The 21,362-nt window shown below is 62.8% G+C and overlaps 1 protein-coding gene across 3 annotated transcripts in view; it reads right to left on the reverse strand.

Annotated features, from left to right (window-relative positions):
• The window catches only part of CSNK1D (casein kinase 1 delta), a 35,075-nt gene that overhangs the window by 816 nt on the left and 12,897 nt on the right, over positions 1–21,362 (reverse strand). Inside the window, exons 4-10 of one of the 3 annotated variants that reach the window (XM_029057056.2) lie at positions 20,660–20,888; positions 19,871–20,041; positions 19,170–19,318; positions 16,065–16,236; positions 14,682–14,821; positions 10,368–10,432; positions 8,443–9,185 (exon numbers count right to left, since the gene is read on the reverse strand). In XM_029057056.2, the coding sequence (XP_028912889.1) occupies positions 10,400–10,432; positions 14,682–14,821; positions 16,065–16,236; positions 19,170–19,318; positions 19,871–20,041; positions 20,660–20,888 (894 nt within the window). In that variant the 3' untranslated portion in view covers positions 8,443–9,185; positions 10,368–10,399. Of the gene's footprint in view, positions 1–84; positions 169–8,442; positions 9,186–10,367; positions 10,433–14,681; positions 14,822–16,064; positions 16,237–19,169; positions 19,319–19,870; positions 20,042–20,659; positions 20,889–21,362 lie in introns of those variants that run through there. The other 2 variants (XM_029057054.2, XM_029057055.2) reach the window with 2 other exon arrangements.

Here is a 21,362-nt window from a genome sequence, read left to right on the forward strand (position 1 = left end):
CGCTGCGCTGAAGTACCCAGAGCCCCTCGCTTTGGAGAAAAAAAGCGGAGGTCTGTGCCGGGGGGGGGGGGGGGGGGCGCTTACCTGTGTTTACGTCCGACGTTTCAACGGTATTTCCCTTCTCGGTTCTCCCGTGACGCGGCTTCCAAGCACTTCCCTCTTGGTGTTCTGCGTAGAGCAGAACGGAAAGGACGAGGGGGATGTCAGGTTGGTGTGAGTCACGGGGGGCGTCTCTTTTGGAAGAGTCCCGGGGGGGAGGGGGACGGTCCTTGCGGGGAAGTCTCTGAATCCTCCTGGACTTGGGGAAACGGGTAAATAAAAATAACTGCGGTATCCGTTAAGCGTTTACTGCGATGCCAGGCACTGTTCTAAGCGCCGGGGTGGATCCCGGCCGGTGGGATCGGCCGCGGTCCTCGGCCCACGTGGGGCTCCCGGTCTCTATCCCCATCTCTTCTCGTCTACACACGTCAACCTGTTCCGGTGGGTGTTTCCACCGGCCCGCTCCCCCGAATCCGGGCGGCGGGGACCTCGGTGAATCGGGGCGGGCAGTTTACACACCCAACGGGTGGCCGGGAGAGGAGACCGAAACGGTACCGATCGGAGCGGAGTCCCGGGAGACGGCGGGGAGGGGGGAGGTCGGGCCGGGAGGCCGGGAGGGGCCGGCTCTCTGGTCGCCCCACAGGCCCCCCGACCCGGCTCGCCCTGGTCTCGGGTGGGAGGCCGGGGAGGTCAAGGGGCGGGGAGAGGCGTAAGGCTCCTTCGGGGTCGGGTTCCAGTTGTCGTGTGGCTTGGGGACGTTGCTGTCGGGTTGAACCCCTCCCCGCTCCCCATCCCCCCGGCTCCGGTAGCCCATCTGGCTTGGAGGTGGCCTGGGGGGCTGGGAGGTCGGGTGGGGAGGAGAAGAGCCGGGCCACCTCAGGGAGGAGACCGGCGACGCGCAGGAGTGGGCTCGAGAGACGGGGGTCTCACCGCCCCTCTGTAACGGGACAAGCAATAAAGAGCTGATGTGTCGGATCTGGTTTCTAGCCGTCGGGATCAACCCTCCTCCTCGTCGTCCTCCTCCCGCCTCCCCTCTGGATCTCCCCTCCGGCAACTCCGGTCCCTCCCCCGAGGCCTGGGGGGCTAGCCCGGGTCCCCTCTGCTCTCCACCCGCTCCCCACCTTCAGATCCCTTCGAAAAACCCCATCTGCCATCTGCCCTAGGCTGTAGACTCCTCGTGGGCGGGGAACGAGTCAACCGATTCCGTTGCGTTGCCCCGTCCCGAGCGCTTAATACAGTGTTCCGCACCCAGTAAGGGCTCACCGATTGAATAGATTGATATCGTCCAAGAGGCCTTCCCTGACTAAACCTTCATTTCCCCTCTCCACCCTCCCCTCTGCGTCAACGAGGCCCTTGGCTCTGTGATCCTCAGATTCCCTTCTCCAGCGCTCAACGTCGGTCTCCGTCTATAGGCCGCAAGCCCGTCGTGGGCAGGGATGGGGTCTGTTTCATCGGACCCTCCCAAGCGCTTGGCCCAGTGTCCTGCGCCCGTTAAAGCGCTCCCTAAATACCGCCGACCGACCGGTTGATCGGTTCTGGAGGTGCCCTCCTCGCGCGGGCCGGCCGTCGGCCCCGAGGGTACCGGGTTAGACGCGGTCCCGTCTCCCCAGGGGTCTCCCAAGCTACGTAGGAAGTAGACCAGCTATCGAACCCCCATTTTACGGCTGAGGAAAGTGAGGCCCGGAGCAGTGAAGTGACTTGCCCGGGGTCACACGGCACGCAAGCGGCAGGAAACCCGCCATCGACCGGTGGTATCTACCGAGCGCTTACAGCGTACTAAGTGTTTAGGAAAACACGGCAGGATCGGGAGTCCCGCTACTTACCCACGAGGGGCTTCTGGCTAACCGACAGGGCGGCTTCCAACTGAGCGCTTAGGAGAGGGAAGAGTTCGGCAGCCGTGACCCCCGCCGTCGAGGGGCGCTCGGGCACTGTTCTAAGCGCTTGGGAGAGAACAGTTGTTAGTAGCCGTGATCCGCTTTCAATCCGCTGCGCGCGGAGCCCCGTGCTGAGAGCCCGGGAGAGGACGGTAGGTAGAGAAGCAGTGCGGCCTGGCGGATAGGGCCCGGGCCTGGAAATCCGAAGGGACAGAGCCTAGTCTAAGGCTTCATCTCTCCGAGGAAAACAGGCCGGGCTCTAATCCCGGCTCCCCCACTGTCCGCCGGGTGACCTCGGGCACTTCACTCCTCTGGGCCTCAGTTTCCTCCTCCGTCCAATGGGGGATCGGTGCCTGGTCGATTTCCCGGCCCGTAAAAAGGGGATTAAACCCTCCTCCCCGGCTTAAAATGGGAGCCTCATGCGGGACAGGGATCGTGTCCGGCCCCAGGGGCCTCTGGGCTGACAGCCCCAGGCCTCGGCCTCGGTTTCCAGCCCCAGCCTCCTACACCTCCCTGGGTGTCCGCCCGACCCACGGGACGGGCCACGGGGCTGCGGAAATGTCGACTGTAACGCGCTCCGTCCGCCGCGGCCCCGGCGGGATCGTGAGCCCTTTTAGGGCAGGGATTGTGTTATCGCTGCTGGCCTTATTATTGTGATCGTTATGACTAATAACCATGGTTGCGGTATTTGGTAAGCGCTCACTATGCGCCGGGCACCACGCTAAGCCCTGGGGTAGATCCGAGATGATCGGGTTGGACACAGTCCCCGTCCCGCGTGGGGCTCACGCTCTTCATCCCCGTCTTACAGACGAGGGAACCGCGGCCCAGGGAGGTGAAGGGCCTTGCCCAAGATCGCACAGCGGACGAGCGGTGGAGTCAGGATTAGAACCCGGGGCCTCTGACTCCCAAGCCTTTGGTCTTTCCGCTAGGCCGGGCTGCTTCCTTATTACTGTAATCGATCGGTCGACGATTACAAAGTACAAAGTACAAAGCCCCGTACTAAGCGTTTGGGAGAGTAGCATTCAACCGAGTTGGTTCTCTGCCTTCAGACAGCGTAGTCCAGCGCTCGGTTCGGTGCCTGGCACATGGTAATTGTTCTTATCATTAATCGAGTATTTGTTAAGTGCTGGGGTAGATACGGGGCCATGAGGGACGTGATCATCTCGAATCTATCTCAGCGCTCAGTACAGCGCTTGACATTAAGTGAATAACAAGTACGACAATTATCATTATACCAGATAAGCCGGTCGAATGCAATCCCCGGTCCACCCTGGGCTCGGTCTGAGGAGGAGGAAGGACGGATATCGAATCCCCATTTGACAGATGAGGTCGCTGAGGCCCAGAGAAGTGAAATGACCTGCTCGAGGTCACACAGCGGACAAGTGGAACCCAGCCCTTCTCTTCTCCTGGATCGTAATCATCTCGGCTCGGATTAAGCCACACGGGCCCGGCCCTGAGGCGGCCGCAAGAAAAATCAGGTCGGACGCAGTTCCCGTCCCCCGTGGGGCTCCCGATCTGAGGGAGAACGGGTTTTCCATCCCCCATTTTGCAGGTGAGGAAACGGAGACCCAGGGAAAGGAAAGGACTAGCCCAGGGTCACGCGACAGGTGGAGCTGGGTTTAGAAGCCCCGGTCTCCTGACTCCCCGATCCGCTCCCCTTCCACTAGGCCGCACCGCCCAGGACCGTGTCCGAGGACCAGGAGAGGGCCGTTGCCGAATCGTGGGAATCATCCCAGACGGGCTCTCTCAGGAAAGGCGATCGATCGATCGTATTTATTGAGCACCCTCTCTGGGCGATAAAAAGTCCGTAGACACCTACCCTGGAGCTGGGAGTTGGCACTAGAGCACTGGAGGCAGACCCCGAAATCAATTACAGGTCGGGAAAGCAGGATATTATAAGGATTTGGACCGAATTGCTGCTGGGGGCCATTCCTTCAGTCAGTCGTATTTACTGAGCGCTTACAGTGTGCAGGACGCTCGACTGGGCGCTCGGAATGTCCAACTGGGCAACCGATAGAGACAATCCCTGCCCAACAACGGGCTCACGGTCTAGAAGAGGGAGACGGACGACAAAAGAAAACCAGTAGGCATCAGTACCATCGAGAGAGAGAGAATCATAGATCTATAGACATCATTAATAAAATCAATAGAGGAATAAATGATCTATACAAGTATAGGCCAGTGCTGTGGGGAGGGGAAGGGGGGAGAGCAGAGGGAGACGTTGGGCAGGGATCGTCTCTATCTGATGCCAAATTGTACATTGCAAGCGCTTAGCACAGAGTAAGCGCTCAATAAATACTATTGAAAGAGTCGGGCGATGCGGAGGGAAAGGGAGGGCTCAGGCTGGGAAGGCCTCCCGGAGGAGGGGAGCTCTCAGAGGACGCAAGGACGGAAGTTTCGAAATGGAAGTTGGCGGGGCAGTAGGATGAAGAGCACAATACTTTGTCCCCACAACTCATGTCCGCATCCGCCATTTATTTATTTCCACTAAGAACGATCATGATGATATTTGGTCATTCGGTGGTATTTATTGAGCCCTTCCTGTGTGCAGAGCGCTGTACCGAGCGCATGGAAAGTACCATTCGGCAACAGAGTTAAGTGCCAAGCACTGTTCTAAGCGCTGGGATAATCAGCTTGGCCCACGTGGGGCGCACGGTCTTCATCCCCATCTTCCAGATGAGGGAACTGAGGCACAGAGAAGAAGAATAATGACGGTATCTGTTAAGCGCTTACTTATGCGCCAGGCACCGTTCTAAGCGCTGGGGGAGATAGAAGGTAATCGGGTTGGTCCACCTGGGGCTCACGGTCTTCATCCCCATCTTCCAGATGAGGGAACTGAGGCACAGAGGAGAATGATAATGACGACGGTATTTGTTAAACGCTTACTACGTGCCAGGCACCGTTCTAAGCGCCGGGGAAGGTGCAAGGCAATCAGGTAGACTGTGAAAAATCCCCCTGCGGCGGAGTCCACGCCGCAAAGAGCCGGGGGGTGGGGGGGGACGACATCTTCGTCGTCAGGGGTCGAGGGCCAGCTGAGCCGCAGCCAGGAAGGAGCCCGGCTTGGCCCCCCCACCTTTCGGTGACTTCGGTTTTTACGCTCCAAGACGCCCGGCCTTGAAAGTCCTTCGGACGCCGATGAACCAAACCCCCTTCCCGGATTCAAGACCCCCGAAAGAAAGGGTGGCCCGCGCTGGGAGAGGAGACCACTAGCCACTTGAGGAAGGGAGGCGGGATGGAGTCCCTACAGATGAAGAAGAGGTGACGGCCGTGAGCGTGCCTCGTCTTTTCCCCAAGGGCAGCTTCCGCACTCAGGACCCCGCCGGGGTCGGGTGGGGGAGATGGATGGGGGAGCGTCAGGATCACCCCCGCGCCCAGCCCGTGTACCGCTGCCGTACGCCTTCGTTCCCTCTCCCCTGCCGCCTCCCCGCACACGCGCTTCCACCCCGCGTGAGGGTTCCGCTGTGGATTTGTTACATGCCTTTCTAGTGAAGTGTCGTGTACCTGACGAATAAATATTCTTGCTGTAAACCGACGTGTCGAAGTGTTAAAACCAGCGTTCGGCCCCCTCACGGGCACACCAGGACGCGCTCACAGACGAGCGGAGCTTGATCCGGGGGACGGGGAGAGAGCCCGGAGGAAGGGATGATTTGATTTCACCGTGTAAAAGCTCCCGGGGGGGAATTGTGAGCCGTGTCGGGATCTTCCGTCTTTTCCAAGCGCATCTCCCCCGAAAATATGATCCGTGGGGGGACCCCGCGACGGGAACGATGGGCTGGGTCCTGGGAGCGGTCCCCCGTCGGGACGCCGGCCCCCAACCGCGCAGGTACCAGGGAGTGGATTGGCATTAGAAGAGCCAAGGATGCGGGCTGGGCTCGTTCGTTCGTATTTATTGAGCGCTTCCTGTGTGCGGAGCACTGTACTGAGCACTTGGAAAGTACAACTGGGCAACAGGTAGAGACGATCCCTGCCCAACAAGGGGCTCGCGGGCTGGGGTGGGGGGGGCGGACGACAAAAACGCAACAGGTAAATAGGCATTGATAGCGTCAAAATAAATAGAATTATAGACGTGGGTAGGAGAGCGGATCTGGTGGAAACCGAGGCAGCCGGACGGAGAGTAGGTGGCTAAGCTTACGCCCGCGGGCTTCGGGTGGGATCCACCCCCAAGCGCCTAGAACGGTGCCCAGCACGCGGTAAAGCGCTCCATCGCTCCAACTGATCGACCGGCACGACGTTCTGGGACGGGGCACCGGGTCCCCCGGAGAGCACGGGCCTGGGAAGTCAGAAGGTAACGAGTTCTAATCCCAGCTCCGCTCCTTGTCTGCTGCGTGACCTCGGCCCAGTCACTTAACTTCCCGGGGCCTCACTGGTCAAATGGGGACTGAGACGGCGAGCCCCACGCGGGACAGGGACTGCGTCCAACCCGTTCGACGTGTATTCCTCCTTAGCCGGAAGAGCAGTGCCTGGCACACGGTAAGTGCTTAATACCATTATTATTATTAGTAATAATAATATTAGCCGCCGGCTGCGTGGCCTGGGGGCTGGCGCCCCCGCACGGCCGTTTGCAGAAGTGCAGAGGGAGATGAGCCCCGGCAACGGGCAACGTTTGAGCTTTTTTTTTTTCCAAAATGCTATTTGTTAATCGCTTACTACGTACCAGACACTGCACTAAGCGCTGGGTTAAGCCCAAAATAACTACGTCGAATGCAGTCCCTGCCCCACTCAGGGCTCACCGTCTAAGAGGGAGGGACAGCAGGAATGTCATCCCCGTCCCGCAGGCGGGGAAACCGAGGTCCGCCAACATCAAGCCCCCCGACCTCCACCCCGAAAGCCGTCAGAGGTGGGAATCGAGAACCCTGGCAGTCGTGGCACCCGGCAAGCTCTTACTCCGTCCCCACACTAAGAGCTAGGGTAGATAGACGATAATCGCTTTAGACTTTGCCCCCGTTCTTCGGGGGGCCTCAGGCTAAACAGGAGGGAGAACGGGTAGCCTATTACCATTTGCCACATGAGGAAACTGAGGCAAGGGGAGTGACTCACCCAAGGTCACACAGCAGACACGCGGCGGAGTCCGCATTCGAACCCGGGCCTCCCCCCCGCCCGACTCCCGTGGGCCGAGGCCCCGGAAAACCCGGCCCGCTCGCCCCCGTCCTCTCCCCCGACGGCGACCCCCGCCCCGAGAAAGAGGGAGGCCACGAGAGGGGGAGGGGAAGAAACGTAGAAGTCATTATGAATTTTATTATTTACACAATTGTTAAAGTACACAAAGACAGTGGTAATACAAATGAGCCGTTCGGAGATCACGGTTACCGATCCACAGGTTCGGACAGACGTTCTCACGACTTTTCCTGCAGGTGATGGTGTGGAATTAAATACCGCGGGAGGAAGAGGATCCGTCTACAACCGAGCGCGGGTCTCGGGATCTCCGTCCGGATCGCCTCGCCGGTCGGGGCGGCGGAACCGTGGCCGTTTAACGAGGGGAGCCGCCGGCGACCGCGGGGGCGGGCCGGGCGCTCGCGCGACGGACCGCCGACCCCGACCGACTCATATCCTTGCCGCAGCGCCCTCGCCTCTCGTCGACGCGCTCTGCCGTCCCCCCGCCTCTTCCCGCCCCAGACACGGGCCCCTCCGCCCGCCCCGCCGGACCCAGAACGAGACCCGCCACCGATTCGGGGCCCCGGACGAGGAGCCGGCGGGACCGGGGGAGTCCGGTGACTCGGCGGCCGGATGCTGGCAGTTCTCCGAAACGGGCCGGAGGCCTCGTGTCAGGTCCCGGGTCCCCGACGCCGGGGAGGCGGGCTGCCCGGTGGGCTGATTTAAAAGAAATATAAAAATACCTATATATATATATATATTGCACCTTGATTCCCAAGACAGAAACGGCTCACATCTACTTTGCTTGAGTAAAGATTTGGTACGGCTACGGCTCTGAGCGTGGCGAGAGTTACGGATCGGGGGGGGGGGGGGGACGGGGGGGGGGACGACGACGACGACGACACACGACGGACGGACGCCATCTTGAAGAGCGACGGACCAGTGGCTCGAGTCGGCGGGGCACTTGCCAACGGGGCTCCCCATTCGCCCGGCCTGGAAAGGTCAGCCGGCGGCAAGCTTCCCGGCGGGCGGAGTTCGGACTCTCCCGCCCCCGATCTGCCGGGGGCGGGCGGCAAGGACCCGGGTGGCGGCGCGGGGCCTAGGAGCTCGGAACCTCCGCCCTTCCACGCTCTTCCGTCTCCTCGTCTCTCTTCCCCCCGGCGCCCGTGGGAGGAGCCGGTGCCTCGGTTTCCTGCCCGGCGGCGCCCCTGGCCTTCACTCGCTGCCCCGGAGAGAGGCCGGGGGTTCAAAACCGTCCCGGGCGGCAGTTCGAACGTGGACGGACGAGACGGCCACAAAGCACGCTAATGGACGTTACAAGGCATCTATAGATATATATAGATATATATATATATATATTATTCATATATTATAAAACTTTGGATGCGAAAACCCCCCTCAGAATTGGACCGTACAAAAAAACCAAAACAGAATGGGATTAAACGGCTTAAATAAAATCCAACCACTTTAATTCACATCCCCCCCCCCCCCGCCGCCTGACTCCAATCCACGCGCCAACTCCGAGCGGGCGAGTGACTCGGCTGTGGGAGTTCTCCAGAGTTGACATCTTTCAGTCAGAGGAAGACACAGCAAACGGACGCCGGGGGTGGGGACGGGGAGGGGGGGCGGAAGAGGACGGGATTCTTTTACACGGACCGAAGCCGACCATCTTTAGCCAACTGCTACAAAACGGTCTTGAACCGAGTGAGAGACGTAGAGTTACAGAAGAGCGATAAAAAGGAGGGAGCGGAAGTTTACCACCAGACGGAGAACTGAAGGGATTCTTCAACGGGAAGTGGGCTTTCTTTACCCGTCATCTACCCCCCCCCCCCCCTTTCTCTCCTCTGTCATCCTCGCATCCTCGTGACTTAGGGAGTCCACTTGCGAGGAGGGCCCGTCGGGTCTCGGCCCCCGCTGACGGCGGCGCTTGGCCTCTGTCCGGTTTTGCTTTTGATTTCTTCCCCGCTCCCGGGAGCGTCGCGGGGCGGAGGGGAGGCGGCTCGGAGAGCTCCCGGTGTCGACGTTTCTGTTCTAGGTCGGGGGTGGGGGGGACGTTCACTAGGAAAGCCATTGGGAACATAGTAGATCAGCCATGCATTATCTGTTCCTTCGCTGCCCGAAGGAGGTTTCTCATCGGTGCACGACAGGCTGAAGACCGCTGGAAGCCGCCCGACCGGGAATCTGCCGGACCCAAAGCACAGGAGAGAGTCAGGGGCCCGCCGGGTCGACTCGGGCGCGACGTGGGGCGGGGGGGGCGCGGGTCGTGGGGCCAGAGAGCAGCATCTCTAGCCTTTCCCCGCTGGGGGCTCGCTCGAAGGCAACGGGGTAGCCCGGCGCCCCCGCGGCCGTGCCCGGCCCCACGGGGCAGGCGGAGACGAGGGAGGGAGAGAACATGCGAGCGAGGAGAATCGGGTGCCCCGGCCGCGCCGGCCTCCCGAGACCCGTGGGATCCGCCGGGAGGGCGAGGGAGCGACCGGCCGGCCGGCCCCGGGGCGGCGACTCCCCGCCACCCCCCGATCGGAAAGCGCCCGGCCTTTCCCGGCGGCTTGGGGTCGGGGGCCGCCTCCCCTGCGGAAAGAAAGGCGGGGGGAGGGAGCGGTCCGACGAGACACGGTCACGGCTCGGGCCGTGGAAAGCCACGGGCTTCCCGGCGGGCTCCGGGGCCGGACCCGAGGCCCGGGCCCGCGGTCCCGAGGCGCCGCCGGGGGTTCCGAGGCCCGGACCGAGGGGGAAGCGACAGCTCGCACGTCCAGCCATGCAACGACGGCAGCGGGCGGGCGGAGAGCGCGGGCGGCTCGGTGGCCGGGTCAGTGGAGGCGGCAGCCGGGCGGACGAGACAGTTCGGCAGAGTAGTGGAGTCGGCAGAGGAAAAGACAACAGAATGGCGGCACAGAGAGGAAGGAGGCCAGAGAGAGGTGACGCGAGTAGAAGCCGGGGCGGGAGCCCGGCGGGGCCCCCCCGCCGCAGCGCGGGCCCAAGGCTCCGCACCCCACGTCGAGCGGCGACACCGCAACTCGGCTGAGCGCGACGGGACGGACGACACCCTGGCCCTTCTGCTTCCCAGACGGCCACCCGCAGAGAGAGGCCCGCCCCGCCGAGATCCCGGCCCCGGAGCCCGCCGGCGGGAGGCGGGCAAGCCAACGCAAGGGGACCGGAAAACAAGCTCTGGCTGAGAGAAGCGTCCACGTCTCGGTCCGGCGCTCCTCCGGGCCGCTCGGGGCCGGGCCCCGGAGACGCTCGCTCGCTCTCCGGCCGGCCCCTCCCGGCATGCAGGTCTTCCCCGCGCCCCCGGAAGCTTCCCGGAGGCGGGGCGGCCCCCGGCCCGGCCCCGGGAGACGGAGCTGAACATGCCAACACACTCACCCAGTGCCGCCTTCCGACGGGGAGCCGGGCAGCTACTTGCCGTGGTGCTCGAAGGGAATGCTATTCTGAGGTTGGGGTTGGAGGGGGGGGGAAAAGACAGCCGTTGGTAACAGTCCTGCTGGCCGGACCTGGTGGCATCGGGAGGCCGCCCGCAGCCCCGACTGACGCCCTGACGTCCAGGGCTCTCCTCCCGCGCTGGACTCGGCTTCCCCCCGCCTACACAGACGCACGCCTGGGGGTCTGAGCCGTCCTGGCTGTCCAGCGAGGCGGGGACCCCTCGAGGAGGTGACCGACGTCGGCGCTGACCTTGGGGGGGCGGGGGCTCGGCGGGGGCCCGTCACTTCCATTTCAGCCCCGAGTGGAAAGTCCCGGGTCCCGACGGGGAGCCGGGATGAGCGACTCTAGGAGTCCTGCTCGACAAACTAAGGGGGCCATCTCCCCCTTCCACCCCCCAGCTCCGACGGGGCACCTCCGCCCACCTCTTCCTCCTCTCGGCCCCTCGGCGCCGCCGGGAGGGAGTTCTCTGCCCTCCCGAAACTCCTCAGTGACCGGGCAGGCCGGGAGAAGAGGCCGACTTCTCCCTCCCGGCCAATTCCTCGTCCAGAGGGGACGCCGGTCTGTCAGGAGCTCTGGGCCGAGAGGCCCGGGAGAGGGGGAACCGACGGTCCGTCGGATCGAACGCGTTCGCTCTCTGCCTCCGTCCCCGGAACGACAAGCCGCTCCCGGCCCTATCTCGCCTCCTTGGCCGAGGGTCCGCCCCGGGGCGCGGCCGCTTAGTTGGCGTCGGGGCAACTTCCCGCTCTTGGGACCACCGAAAGGATGGCCATCTTTCGGGGAGAACTGAGGCGAGACAACTAGCGATTCTCACGGCTGAGGAGCTCTAAATCCTAGGACCAAAGCTCGCTGGCTACTGTGGGTTAGGCCCCAGAGCACTCTCCGATCCAGGCGTGGGTTTTGTTTCTCTGAAGACAGAGAATTGGTAGAGCAAATCCCCCAAACCACACCCTACATCCTCCTGGGGGGGAGACAACTCTCATCTGAATCTTTACCGACGGGTTCCTGTAATGGTATTCGTTAAGCGCTTACTACGTGCAGGGGACCGTACTGGGCGTCGGAGTAGATGGGAGCTGATCGGGCTGGACACCGTCCCTGTCCCACATGGGGCTCACGGTATTCACCCCACCCCATTTTGCAGATGAAGGATCCGAGGCCCAGGGAAGCGAAGCCACTTGTCCGAGGCCACAGAGCTGACAAGTGGTGGAACGGGGATCAGAACCCAAATCCCGACTCCCTACCGATGCTCTACAGAGTAGGCCGCGCTGCTTCTCGGGGGTGTCACCTCTTGGCACCCGGTAACTATTCGGCCCGTCAGAATGTTGACGCTTTGAGATCCACTCCGAAGGTTCCCCCGAGACCCTTTTAGGACTGCGGTGCAGAAAGGGTGTAGCCTGGGGCGCTTCGGCGACTCTCACTTCCCTCCCCAACCTTTCGCTCGCTGTGTCCCGATCTCATCTATCTCACCGCCGACCCCCTTCCCGCGCCCTCCCCCCGGCCCGGAACCCCTTCCTCTTCCTCCGTACACACCGGACCATCACCTTATTAAAGCCACAACTCCTCCAGGAGGCCTTCAGCAACAGTTCTCTTCGCCCTCGCCTCCCTCTCCCTTCTGCGCGGCCCAGGAGCCTGGATCTGCCCCCTCGGGGCACTTGCTATTCGCCCCACCCTCAGCCCCGCGGCACTCTCGTCCACATCCGTAACGCATTTATTTACATCAACGCCCGCCTCCCCTTCGAGGCCGCGCGCTTGTCGGGGGGCAGGTAACAACTCCGACGTCTTCTCTCCCAAGAGCCTAGGCATCCCCCGTCAGATTTAAGACACACGCGACAAGGGGGCCGGCCGGGGGAGAGGACTTGGGGAGCCCCGGCGTCCCGCAGCGGTCTGCGGCTGTTTGCCGCGGGGTAGAGGCCCGCACCCCACTTCCTGGACCGCCGGCCCCTGGGGAAACGCTCCCCCCTCCCCGTTTACCGAGCCTGGGTACTGGACGTGATAGTCTTGCCCGAGCCTCCGGGGCAAAGCATAAATCCACACCTCCCGGGGCCGTTTGAGCAACGACGACTCATGGACCGACCGATCCCATCCCCGCCTGGGCCTTCCGCCCGGACCGGGAAGCCTCGGGACCAACAAGGCGGAAAGGGAGAGAGAGAAAGAGGGAGGGAGGGAAGGAGGAGGAGGAGACGGGGGAGAGAGAAAGAGAGACCCCTGACCCCAACCCAGAAGGTCTTCTGGACACGGGAGCCCGACGGGTGAGGGGGAGTCGGCATGGGCTTGGCTCGCCTGCTCTGCACCGGCCTTTCCGGGAGGGTCGCCCCGCTCTCCCCACCACCCTGGATCCGCAAAACAGCACCCAACCTAAAGACAAAGCTGACCCCGAGCATCCGGACCGGGGGTCACGAGACGAAGAGCCCGTGATTCCCGCCTTTCGGGGCGGTTGCGGCCGGGGCTGCTCCTTCCAACGGGGGGAAAATCGCTTGCCCGGGTCCTTGGCCTTTAACTTCAACGAGGACTTGCCCTTCTCGGTCCGGGAAGAGGAAAATTGAGCTAACGAGAGCTGAAGGCATTATTCTAAGTCACGCGGCAACTCGCTTTAAGGCAGGGAGGCGCGCTTTTCCGAAACAAAATACTTTCACGGCCGAAGACCCACTCTTCCGCTCAAACGCTGGTACATTTTAAACAACTTTAGACATGCGACCTAAAGGCCTCAGAAGGCCAGAGGTTACTCCCCGCCCCGCCTCAACCTCTTCAACGTCACGGACAGAGGTGCGGAGACGCCCCTGAACTTCAGTCGGGGAATTGGTTAGATGGCCACAGGGTACAACCGGTCGTTCTTTGAACCCGGGAACGGCCAGTACTGGGGAGTGGTGAGAGACTTGATGGTCGGCCTGATCGGAATTCCCCTGCAGGACACCAGGGCGGGTCAGCGTCCCTAACCCCCAACGCCACGAGAACCCCCGTTTCCAATTCCAGGATCTGACCGTCCCCCTCACGACCCCCGCCGGCTCGATTCCCCTCCCGCCTCTCCGGCCCGGGGCCGCTGCCTCGGCTTCCCGGACGCCGCCGCGGTCCCCGACCCGCCCGGAGACGGACCGCACCGCGATCGGAGGGCCCGGGACCCTCCAAATCCGAGGCCTAGGACCGCGTCCCCCAATGAAGAAGAGTGAGCGATGGGTGCCCGGTTCCTGCCGAAAAGCGAATGTTTAGCGGCATCACCACGGAAAGACGATTTTACCCCGAAGGCCCGGAGAAACGCCATCCTCCCGCCGGGCTCTCGTTCTGAACCCGGGCGGCCACCGGCGCGGGCCCGACCCCCCGCCCCCCGCGATCGGGGCTACGGGCCAGGGTGCCGTCGGCGGCCGAGCGAGGAGGCGAGGGGACCGGGCCCGGCAACGAGAGAAGAAGAAGTTGCTTTGTTTCTTGCTGGGTTCCAGCTGACTCAGCGGGGCCCTTCAACGGGGGAATGCAAAAAGTAGAAGCCGGGCAGGAAAGAAAAGGGAAAAAAAAAAAAAAGTGAGAACCTCTGGAAGGCTCTGGCCCAGTCTGGCAAAAGACGGACGCTATACGAGACGCAAAAAGGCGGAGGAGGGGACGAGAGAGGAGGCGTGAGGAGAAAAACGGACACGGTGGGAAGAGGAACGGGAGGCTTCGGACCTCGTCGGTCAAGCGTCCTTCTCCCTCCCCTCCGCCCTTACGCCCCGAGGAGCAGACAGAGAACGGACAAAGACGCCCCCGTCCCCGGGGCGGGGAGAGGGCACGGCCACGACCGCCCACGGTGGCGTGGGGAATTTTTCGAGCCCGAGAAGAGTCCGTGGCCCGGTCCCCACGGCGACCGGGCGAGGCCGCGCCCGGCCGTACCCTCGGCTGAATCCCTCCCGGGCCGCGTTTCCCCGGTGGTGTCGCCCGCCCGACCTCCCGCTCCGACACCGGGAGGCTGGGTCTCACCCTCCGGCCGGGAAGGAGGAGGAAGAGTTCGGGGCCGGCCGGGCCGACAGCTGCCGCGCCCGGACCAGGGTCGCGGGCCTGGGGGGGGGAAAGGGGGGGGGGTCGCCGCCGGTGCTCCCAGAATCCTCGGGGAGGGAAGGGCCCACAAGCGCCGTTCGGTGAGCACAAGAGCGCAGGCGCCCCCGTGGCTCCGGCCGTCTGGGGCAGGACGAGAGATCCGCACGGCCGCGGCTCGTCCGAATCCCACTGAGTTCGGACGGGGAGAGTCCTTGCGAGCCCCCGGGCCCCGAAGCATCCCCGCCGCCCCGGAGACCGTACCTGTGAGGTGGACATGCGGGACGCGTCTTGTCGGCCCGTCAGGTCCGACGAGGAGATGTTGACGGGGGCCCCCCGGTGCAGCCTCATGCTGACTTTGCGCTCCCGCTCCATCCCGGAGACAGGCCGGGGAGAGGTGTTAGCTGGGTGGGAGAGCCGTTGACAGAGCGTTAAAAACCCCCGCCCGCGGTGATCCTGGAACCCCTCCTCCTCGGAGGCCCCTGGCTCCCGGGTGGGCTTCTCTCCGAGCGCTCTTCGGCCACCCCACGCTCGGCCGAGGGCCGGCGGAGTTCGGACCCCGGGGCCAGACGCGCTTGACGGCCGCCGGGTCCCTGCCCTGGGCTACCCGGTCAACTCGGAGGGCCAAAATCAAGGCGATCGTTCTCTACAGCCTCGGGCCACCCCAGGTCAAATCCGGCCACCGGGACTTTGGGGGTCGCGGGGGGCGGGGGGAACGTGGCACCTGACTCCGTCGCGCTGGACCCTCCCAAGTGCTCAGACAGTGCTCTGCCCATGGGAAGTGCTCCCGAAACACCACTGACTGTCTAAAGTGCTCGGAAGCAGCGTGGCTCAGTGGAAAGAGCATGGGCTTTGGAGTCAGAGGTCATGGGTTCGAATCCCCGCTCGGCCACCTGTCGGCTGTGTGACTTTGGGCAAGTCACTTAACTTCTCGGGGCCTCAGTTCCCTCATCTGTAAAATGGGGATTAAGACTGTGAGCCCCACGTGGGACAACCTGATTCCCCCCGTGTCTACCCCAGCGCTTAGAACAGTGCTCGGCACATAGTAAGCGCTTAACAAATGCCAACATTATCATAAGCCTTTCCCAACTTCTTCCCGGGGACTCTCCGTTCTAACGGTCGGGCTCAAGCTTTGCACCCAGTAAGCGCTCAATAAATACTTCTCTGGGCCTCAGTTACCTCCTCCGTAAAATGGGGATGAGACGCGTCAGCCCCATGCGGAACACCGACGGCCCAACCCGATTAGCTCGTTTCTACCCCAGCGTTCAGCAGAGTGCCTGCCGCATAGTACGCGCTTAAATGCCATTAAAAAAAACCCAACAAAACTCAAACCAAAAAAGACCCCAGACACCAAGGTTGGGAATTATCTCGGAGACCCTCAACGGGTGGGGAGTTTGCCTGGTCCAGGCTAACGGCCCAGAGCCACTTCCTTAGTAAGATTCGGCGGGCGTCCCAGGCCCGAAGACCGCGGAAGGCCACGGGCGGAGCGAGGAAGGGCTCCGGCAAACGCGAGAGAAATAACTCGCCCCGGGCCGCTGGCCCACCGGCGGGCCGGGGACGGAGCCCGGGGCAAGGACTGGTCTTCGACCCCGGCCCTCGGCCCGAAGAGAACCGCCCGTTGGGAGGAAACGGGAGGGCGAGGCTCACCCGTGTGTGAGGTAGGGGTGAGCGGCGTGGGCGGAGCCACGTCTTGGGTGCTCCTCAGCCGGCCGGAGGCCGTGGACGGGAGGCCCCGCGTGGCCGGGTTCCGGGAGTGCCTCAACCGCTCCTCTCGTTCCCGGCGCTCTCGCTCGGCGTCGTCGGCTGCTCGGCTGGCACCCTGGAGGAGGAGGAGGGCGAGAGCGCAGTTACCCTCGGGGGCCCGCTTAGGAACCGGCCGCCATCGGGAGGGGAGCCCCGGGCCGGCCGGGCTCTCGAGGGATCCGGCCCGGCGAGCGACCGCATCGGGGCCCGCCTGAAAGCACCCGCGTCTGTCGTCCTCATCAGAGGGGCGTCTCCTTGCGGGAGGGGACGGGGACCTCGAGGGAAGAACCCGGGCCTGATCCCGGCTCGGCCGCTCTGTGCCCTTGGGCAACTGGCTTAGCTCCTCTGGGCCTTTGGGAAACGGGGATTCGATACGGGGAGTCTCATGTGAGCTAGGCACTGTGTCCACCCGATTATCTACATCAGTGTGTCGCACAGTGTTTGAAACAGAAAAAGCGCGGGCTTGGTACTGATTTATTTTTAAGCCTTATTAGATCTTCCCCGATTAAGCCCCCTCTCCCCCGGCTACCTCTCCCTTCCGCAGCACTCGGATCTGTGATCTCCGGACGTGTGATGGTCGCCCCCACCCTCAACCCCTTACGTACGCACCTTCAAATATCATAAATTATTTCGTCTAGACTGGAAGCTCGTTGGGGGCGGGGGCCGTGCCTGCCAACTCTGTTGTTTTGTACTCTCTCCCGAGCGCTCAGTACAGTCCTCTATACATTGCAAGCGCTCGATAGATACCGTTGAGTGGCCGATTGACTGAATGAACTGGTGCATTTTGTTTATAATACTTGTGGTATTTATTAAGCACTTACTATGTGCCAAGCACTGTTCTAAGCGCTGGGGCAGATACAAGGTTACGCTGTCTTCGTGAGAGGTTTCCTCTCTCCTTATGCGCCTCTTTCAGTCCCCTTCCCCACTTCTATTTTTAGATTCTGAGCCCTCTGAGGGTCAGGGCCCGGGTCTGGTTCCCATGTATTCTTCTCCAGCGCTCAATACAGTGCTCTGCACCGGGTAGGTGCTCAAAAAATGCCACTTCCACAGACTGGCGCTACTGGGTGCTCAGTCAATATGACTTCTTTTTTTGTAGGGATGCAGGCACACCCCAAGCCCTTGTAGGGGTTTCCCCTAGCAACTCCACAGTTGACCCGATTAGCCTGCGTCTGCCCCCGCGCTGAGTGCAGAGTCTGGCACATAGTAAGTGCTTAATAAACACCACCATCGTCACGCTCATCACAGTTCCGCCTGGAGTTCGGCCAAGACGTCCCCGCCCCGTTCACCGCCAAACTAATTCTGGCAACCCCACCGTACCCGGGCCTGAATTTTCCTTCTGGGATGACGGAGTCTATTTCTGCCTCTTCCTCGACCGTCTCCTCGCTTTCCTCGAGGGGGTCTCTCCCGGCCCCGGCGCGGGGGAAGGAGGGAGGGCTCTCCCACACCGCAGCACCGCATCGCTACCCTCTGCCCAGGCTCCTGGGGGGGCGGGAAGCCCCTCACCCGGCCTCCAGACCACCGCCGGCCCCGCGCGGCCTGCCGATGAGCCATCCTGTCTCGGCCCTCTCCGCGGGCCGCAGATTTCGTCACTCCGGCCGGCTTCCCGTTCCCGTTTCGAGCGGCCGAACGAGTGGAACGAGTCCTTAACGAAAGGGGAAGTGCGGGCCGGGCACGAGCCCGGGCCCCGGCGGGCTCTGCGGCACCGACAGGACCCAAGCATCCGTGCGCAACTCCCTGCCTCAGTGAAGACCCCGAGGGCCCCACGGTGCCAGGGTCTTGGGGGTGGGCCAGGACCGCTCTCCGGGTTCACACCCCGCGGCCTGGAATCGGAACTGAACGAGGCGGGGAGCTGGGGAAGGAGGAACCGGACGGGCTGGCTTGGCGGCGACTTGGCTACGAACTCTCAGAAGCCGGGGAATGGAAACGGCGCCTTCCCTTAGGCCCCGCGGCCCAGGACGGCAGCGGGTGACCTTGGCCGGGAGAGCCTTCGAGGACAGCCCGGCGTCCCGCCTTTCTTCCGGCTCTCCGCCGTCGGCTCCGGCGACCCCACCGGCCGGGGAGACCGTAAAGGCTTCCGTTGTGCTTTCCCAAGTGCTCCGCACACAGTAAGCGCTCAGTAAATACGACTGAATTTATGAAAGGGAGCTCTCGGATTCCCGGCCCTAAGGGAGGAGGCGGGATCATTTCCTTTCTTCCTCCCTCGATTGACTGATTCCTTCCCAGGTCGATTCTCTTGCCGGAAGGCCGAGGGCAGGGAAGGCCTCCACCAGCCCTACTAGAGGAGCCTCTCCCCAAACGCTTAGGACAGTGCTCTGCACATGGGAAGTGCTCAATAGATACCGTCGACGGAGGGGTTGATTAAAAACCAGCTCTGGACCACTCAGATGAGTCGCCACGGCCACAGATGGGAACGTCCTTGAAATCCTCGGGGCCCTTTCCCTCCGGTCTGGTTCGCTCTGCTCTCTAAGCGCTTAGCTCGGTGCTCTGTACTCCGCAAAGCGCTCGACAACACCACCAACGGACTCATTGACCTCCGGATCACGACACGGCGTGAGAAGCAGCGTGGCGTAATGGAGAGAGCACGGGCCTAGGGGCCGGGGGGGGGGGGGGGGGGGGCGACGGGTTCTAATCCCGGCTCCGCCACGGGTCTGCCGTGGGACCCCGGGCAAGTCGCTTAGCTGCTCTGGGCCTCAGTGATCTCATCTGTAAAATGGGGACTGCGACTGTGAGCCCCACGGGGGCCGAGGACTTTGTCCAACTTGATGCGCTTGCATCCACCCCGGCGCTCAGTACAGGGCCTGGCACACGGTAAGCGCTTAAATACCACCATCGTCATTAATTTTTGTGCCTTTCCGTTCCCTCCTCTCCCCGCCCGGCCCGCCCAAGGGGCACGCGCCCTCTCGCCGGCTGCGACCGAGCGGAGCCCCGAAGAAATCCAGGAGGAGATTCGGGGTCGGGAGGGCCCGGCAAAGGGGCGGTGGAACCCGAGACGCCGACCCCGGTACTTACAAACTTGAGCATGTTCCAGTCGAACACGTAGTCGTAGGAGAAGCCCTGGCGATGGAACAAGTTCCTGAACAGCTGCCTCAGGTAGGAATAGTCGGGCTTGTCGTCAAACCGCAGCGAGCGACAGAAATTCAGGTACGTGGCGAATTCGGCTGGAAAAGCGGTGAGAAAAGAGAAGCGGGGTTGGGGTGGGGGGGTTGGGGGGCCGGGGTTCGCCCGTCAGGCGAGGAACCCTGATCCTGAAGCTCTGGTCCCGATCCTACCAGGTCAATAATAATAATAACGATGATGATGGCATTTGTTAAGCGCTTATTATGTGCCAAGCACTGTTCTGAGCGCTGGAGTAGACACAAGGTCATCAGGTTGTCCCACGTGGGGCTCACCGTCTCAATTCCCATTTTCCAGAGGAGGGAACTGAGGCCCAGAGAAGTCAAGCGACTCGCCCCAAGTCACACAGCTGACAGGCGGTGGAGCCGGGATTGGCGCCCACGCCCGCCGGGTCGATCCCGGACGGACGAGGAGGCCCTACGTCCGTTCTGCCCGGGGAGGTCTCTGGGAAGGGGAGACCGAAGCAGAGCTCGAGGGTCCCCCGGGGCCCCCGCAAGCCGCCCCCCGCTAGGTCTCGGGTCGGTCCCTGGACGAACCGGAGCGGATTTGGGGTGAGGGCGGTGTCGGTCCCAAGCCGGGGGCCGGGGGGGACTCACAGGGATAGCCTTTACACAACACTTCGATGGGCGTGGACATTTTCTTTTCACTGATCCGCTCGTATTTCTGCCTCTTGGTGGCTGCCTTCAGCCCCTGCCAAGGGAGGGAGCCCAGGTTGAAGTACATCAGCACGTAGCCCAGTGACTCCAAATCATCCCGGCGAGATTGCTCTTAAGGAAAAGAAAGGAGGGGGGTTAGGGCTCGGCCAGAGAAGCGGGGCCGGGCCGAATTCGTCAGACCCGGGTCCCCGCCCCGGCTCCGCGACCTCGTTTCCCCTCCCTGGGTCTCCGACTCCTCCGTCAAGCGAGGAGGACCCACTGCTCCCCGCAACTCTCGGGCGCTGAGGCCCCGTCCGGGACGATCCCGGCTGGGCCCGCGGCACGCCAAAAGAATATCACCGGGCCGGGCCGGAGACCGGGCCCCTTCCTGCCCAGGGCGGGGTCACCCTGGCTTGGAGGGAGCCGGGTGGAAGCTGAGCTAGGACAGCCCCTTACTTATCGACCCCCCAGGACCCGTTCTGGGTTGCGAAAAGTTTCCGAGTCTCTGCCCCGGACGCGGATCGTCCGCCCCGCAGATCCCTTCCGGGTCGGGGAGGTTGTCCGGGCTCCCGACCCAGAGTACAGCTGAAGGATCCGCTCCCCGACCCGGAAACGAGCCGTCAGCTCCGTCACCTCGGCACTCCCGCCCGCCTGCCCCGCCAGGGCCCCGCTTCGGGGGGCCGTGGGCTTGGCTCCCCGGACCCCGCGTCTGAGGGGGCGGAGAGTCTCCCGGGCCGCTGGCCGGCTCACCGATTCCGAGGTGGGTGTTGATGGAGGCGTAGCGAGCCGTGCCCGTGAGGTTCTTGTTTTCGCGGTAGGGGATGTGCTGGTGGGTGCGGGCGTCCCGGTACTTCTTGGCCAAGCCGAAGTCGATGATGTACACCAGGTTGCCCTTCTTGCCCAGCCCCATGAGGAAGTTGTCCGGCTTCACGTCCCGGTGGATGAAGTTCTTGGAGTGGATGTATTCGATCCGGCTGATCTGCGAAAACGGAGCGGGCCCTCAGCCAAGCCACGCGGGTGGGTGCCGGGACGGGGGCCGGATCTGCCCCACCCCCCCGGGGCGGCGCCCTCGAAACCGCATCAAGCGCGTCGAGAAGCGGCGCGGCCTGGCGGACGGAGCACGGGCCTGGGAGTCAGAAGGTCATGGGTTCTAATCCCGTCTCCGCCGCCTGTCTGCTGTGAGACCTCGGACAAGGCACGTCACTTTCCCCGGGCCTCAGTTACCCCATCCGTAAAATGGAGTTCGAGCCTGTCAGCCCCACGTGGGACAGGGACTGGGTCCAACCTGATTTGCTTGTATTTGTTAGTACGGTGCCCGGGACAGAGTAAGCGCTTAAATACCATCGTTAATTAATACTCGTTCTCCTCCCAACATAAAGTGCGAACTCTAGTTGGGGGAGGGACGGCGTGTGCACCCTGAATATCTTGTAATTTCCACAGTGCCTGGCACAGA

The sequence above is a fragment of the Ornithorhynchus anatinus genome, unplaced genomic scaffold, assembly GCF_004115215.2.
Source record: "Ornithorhynchus anatinus isolate Pmale09 unplaced genomic scaffold, mOrnAna1.pri.v4 scaffold_264_arrow_ctg1, whole genome shotgun sequence".
NCBI lineage: Eukaryota > Metazoa > Chordata > Mammalia > Monotremata > Ornithorhynchidae > Ornithorhynchus > Ornithorhynchus anatinus.